This window comes from Hevea brasiliensis, chromosome 1 (genome assembly GCF_030052815.1).
Source record: "Hevea brasiliensis isolate MT/VB/25A 57/8 chromosome 1, ASM3005281v1, whole genome shotgun sequence".
NCBI lineage: Eukaryota > Viridiplantae > Streptophyta > Magnoliopsida > Malpighiales > Euphorbiaceae > Hevea > Hevea brasiliensis.
This window is the reverse complement of record NC_079493.1, coordinates 118,377,539-118,382,419: the sequence shown is the minus strand read 5'-3', so window position 1 is coordinate 118,382,419 and position 4,881 is coordinate 118,377,539. Positions and strand designations below refer to the sequence as shown.

The window sequence follows — 4,881 nt, the reverse complement described above, 5'->3', positions numbered from 1 at the left end:
GGCCCAAATTCAATTTTCCATTTTGTTCTCTTAAAGGAGCACATAGCTGGTTAAACCAAAAAATGATGAGAACGCCACAAATAATGGCTAGAGACGCATATGTAATAAAAATATACTTTCAAGCCACTATTAATTCCACCATTTCTTATGCTTCTTTATCAGATGATTTTGACATTTGGGCCTCGATTCTTCTCTTGACACTCTGGTTCTAAAGTATCAATCATAATCAGTCGAGGGAATATCCATCAGCGTTCACTCAATAATATTACAATTATTTTTATGAAATCAAAATTCAATCCTAATCTAATTGATAAAAATAAAGAATCCACAGGCGAATGAGCGGCCGATAAAAATTCTTGAAACAACTGGTCTCTGTGTGTGTGTGTGTGTCCTGTATGCATTGTATATCAACATGAGATGGGTCTTCATCATTTTCTTTCAATCCATCAGTGATCAGGTGCTAACATGCTTTTCATGCTTGTCTTTTCATTTCTTTGCATTTGTCTGTAGTTATTATTAGGTATGGAGCCAAGCTACTAATGACATAAATGTGTTTATGTCAACATAATATTTCTCCATCTAACTGCTGAAAATACAAGAACAACTCAAACATCAGTGTCTTACAACAGCCATTTCTATCTATGGGATTGCAGAATTTGATCTGCAATGTAACCAAAAGGCTAGTGACTCAAGGGCTTTGAGTTTCATTATGCAGGTTAAATTAGAACAAAAATTTCGCAACTTGTTCAAAAAATTTTCATGGAGAGAGTGGAGAAGGCATTGAGGCCTTAAGAACTATATGAACACGGATAAAGAAAAGCATCACTAACACCTGGAGTTTGGTGGCTCACAATGATATGGAGAAAATGTATGAAACATCTCATCTTTCAAAGGTTGAATTTGTGCTAAAAAGCATCTTTGTAATGATTGCTTCTGTCATCTAGGGCCTGAGAGTCCAGTATCTGAGAGAAATGCATCACTTGTGTCATCAACAAAGCCCGAAGAGGAACATTCTTTGCTGTTCCATTTGATGACACTTGACATAGAGCGAGAAGCTGATTGAGAAGAAATTGGAGGGTCCGGCACATCACAGAGACCTTCAAGCATTTGGACCACTTTAGTCATAGGCGGTCTCAATTGCATCTCTTCTTGAATGCACCATAATGCAACTTTGATTGCAGTGACAACCCTCACATCATTTTTCATTTATGTCCAGCTTTGGATCAATGATTTCTCTCAATCTTCCTTCTTCCAACATCTTGAAGGAATAAGAAGGAAAATGGGATTTCTCTGAACTTTCTGATGAATCGTAGTTCTTCCTGCCTCCAATGATCTCCAGCAAGACTATACCATAGCTATACACATCACTCTTCTCTGATATAGGGCTGTTGCTGATCCATTCTGGTGCAAGATACCCTCTAGTACCCCTCACTGTAGTATAAACAAGACTGTCTTCACGATTCATTAGCTTTGCCAAACCAAAATCAGAAACTTTGGCAGTGAAATTATCATCAAGAAGCACATTCTGAGGTTTTATGTCACAGTGGACTATTTTCACCTCACACTCCTCATGGAGATAAGCCAGACCTTTTGCCATACCAAGTGCGATATTGAATCTTGTATTCCAATCTAACAAGGAACTTTCTTTATTATTATTGAAGATCCATTTATCTAGAGAGCTTTTCCCCATGAACTCGTAAACAAGAAGCCGGTGAGCCCCTTCAGCACAGAAGCCTTTAAGCTTGACCAGATGGACATGATGGATGCTCCCGATGATACTCACTTCAGCCCTGAACTCTTTCTTCCCCTGTCCAATGCCTTCCAATTTTTTGACAGCCAACTGGGTACCATTTGGCAGCACACCTAGGTAGACTGAGCCAAACCCTCCTTGTCCAACCTTCATAGAGAAGTTTTTAGTTGCTTTACAGAGATCACTGAAGATGTAGCGAGCAGGCATCCCAGGAAGACTGTCCCAGAAATCATCCCCATCCTGGTTTTGCTGTTGAAATTCCAAGTACTTCTTCCCTCTGCGGCGATACCAGATTCCCACATAAAGTAAACAAGCAATTGCCACTACTGTTGCAATAACAATGATTGCAATCAATAGGGCTTCCTTCCCTAAATTCCTACTACTGGCCGAATTTCGCTCCCCCACTGACACCTTCATATATGAAATATAACCTGAAGAACCCGGCTGACTGCGAGTCAAGCTCCCTACCTGATCAAACAGAAAGCATCTTCCAGTACTATTTTCAAAGAACAGCACAATGCAAGGACAGTTTCCAAGACAGGCTTCTTTGCAAGCATTTAAATTAGATTTCAGGAAGGGTGTAACGAACCCAAATGCAAAATAATCCAGCTTCTCACCAACATAAAAAAGCTCAGCTGAAATTTTGGAGCCATTACAGGTTGAGGCCTCGGGAGGTTTGCAACCAAAATGAGTATTGAGTTGCGATGGGCATTGACACCTATTGTCAAAATAGCACACATAGTATCTCTCACACGGCTCTGGAATGCTGCAGGAATCTTGTGGTATCTTAGTTGCCTCATGGTTAACTGACTTTCCTTTTTCAAAATTATAGAACCCAATTGCCCCATTAGAGCCTAATGTCAGAGCCCACATAGCATGTGGGTCAGAATTATCAGAGAATATGAACCGCCAGAGCAAGACTCTATTTTGATCATAGAAATTCCATGAATTGGAAACCAGAGATGCGGAGTGCACCTTGCCATTAACCCTATTATTGGTTTTCCGGCTTTCATTTGCCAGGGACCAGTATACTTGTGGAGTTATGTATCCTGCATACAAGACCAAATCGCCAGACTTAATTTCAAGATAATTATACAAGTAATTCTTGTTTGGGAAACTTTTAAGTCTCATTCCTTCTACAAAGTCCTGGCCCGGTAAAAGAGCATCTATGGGATAGCTAAAACTCTGCCAAAGAATACTTCCATTGTCCCCAGGCAACACCAAGTTACCTGAGTCCATCAGTTCCATAGAAGTAACTCTTTGCCCTTCAGTACCTGTGAACCAAGCCACACCATCTCCACGCTGCAAATAAACATTTCCATTTTTTTCAAACACAAAGTGATCAGAATCGCTGATCAACAAACCTCTATTAGCAGTCCATACATCTTTGGAACTTTTCAAGTTGATGACAACTAGTAAATAAGATTGAGCGTCAAGGGAAGTTCTGAAGCCAAAACCAAAAGTAGAGTTCCTAGATAGCAAGAACAGCCCCTCTTTCTCTATCCAATCCATATGAGATGCTTGGAAACCAGGATATATCTGGCCTATATACTGAGAACTAGTAATACTGGTTTTGAACGCAAGGAAAAGACACAAACACAAGAATCTAAATTGGAACAAACCCATAGTTTTAATAACAGTACCAAATGAATGAGTTTCCCTATCTAAACCAACAAATCTGACAAAAGACTGATTCCTAGAAAAAAATTCAAGGAATTTGAGAGGGCACACACTGGAAAAGAAAAGTTTTAAAGAAAGAAAAGAATCTGTGATTTTGCCTCTTTCTCTGATCGAAGAAGAATTTGATATACACAGCTGAAACTTACAAATTAGAAAAGAGTATAGCCTGAGCCCACCAACAAGATCTTCAAGTACTGAAGTAACAGCAAATAAGAAAGTAGAATTACATAATGCAAGGTTGATACCGAGTATTAAAGAGTCTAGTAATGAATAATATCATGTGAAAGAATACTAAAAGCATCCTAAAAACAGAAGAGAGCATCTGCAAAATCATAAAGCAGATGAGAAAGAAGATGAGAAACTAGCAGAAGAGTCAAGAGGGATATAATGGCTAGCCTTATTTTCTTGATTTCGGTTACAAACACTACTGGGTCTTGCACAAATTGGTTCTTGGCTTTTGTTTATAAAAGACATAACAGAGTTAAGTATACAAGATGAACCTGTATTTTCTCTCCTTTCCAACACACTCTCTCTCTCCATAGACTCTTGACTCTGGAAAGCTAGAGCATGTTGCAGGCAACGTGCGGCTAATAGGACTCCAAGTTTTTTTTTTTTTAATAAAATTTTTGAACTCCACTTTTGATGTCACCATGTTCTCAGCTAACTATTTTCTGTTTTTTCTTTTTTTTTAATCTGCTGTCACACAGCTGCAGAAAGTGCTATTTTTATAATTAGTGTTTTATGTAAATAAAATTACCCTAAAAATAATAAAAAATAAAATAAAATAATTATTTATCATAACTTCAAAAAGCGAAAAATAAATTTTTTGTGTATGGTCAAGGTTAACTCAATAGTATCACAGCCAAATTAGAGGGAACATCATTTTGAAATATTGTCCACACTTTTTTAAACTTCCCAAATTACCCTTGATTAAGATAAGAACATGAGATGTTGCAAGAATGTTATTGCCATTGGACTATACCCATGCCGATAGACTAAATTATTTATTCATTTTTTTTTTATTTTACTAATTCAATAGCCTCAATTTGAGAGAATTTTTTTTAATTATTAATTTAAACAATTTTTTATTATTATTGCATATAAAATAAATTTAAATAATTTTCAAATATTAAATTGAATTATTATTACAATTTAATCCTAAATTAGACATATATAAATAATTTTATTAATTTACTTTACCTTAAAGTAATGTGTATCATGCAAATAGTATATCCACCTTCCTTTCAAAGTTGCCTAATCTTGACCCAAAAAATTAAGTGGAAAAATGAAATTTTGTTCAAAGCAAAATGATTCCTTTATTGAAATCTTCATCAACGACCTCTTTTTTTAGTGATTGATAAGACTTAGCATAAGCTATGGTTCATCGTATGATAATTCAATAACCAAGCATTTAACTCGTGGTAAATTAATTACGGATTCAAATCCTTGAC

General features: G+C 36.6%; 1 protein-coding gene across 1 annotated transcript; it reads right to left on the bottom strand.

Moving 5' to 3' along the window:
• Positions 1-534: 534 nt before the first annotated feature.
• On the bottom strand, positions 535-3,999 carry LOC110650294 (G-type lectin S-receptor-like serine/threonine-protein kinase SD2-5). Its single transcript, XM_058148915.1, is given in 2 exon segments — positions 535-1,200; positions 1,202-3,999. Coding segments are annotated over 2 exon segments (2,439 nt in total). The 5' UTR covers positions 3,377-3,999; the 3' UTR covers positions 535-936.
• Positions 4,000-4,881: the final 882 nt, after the last annotated feature.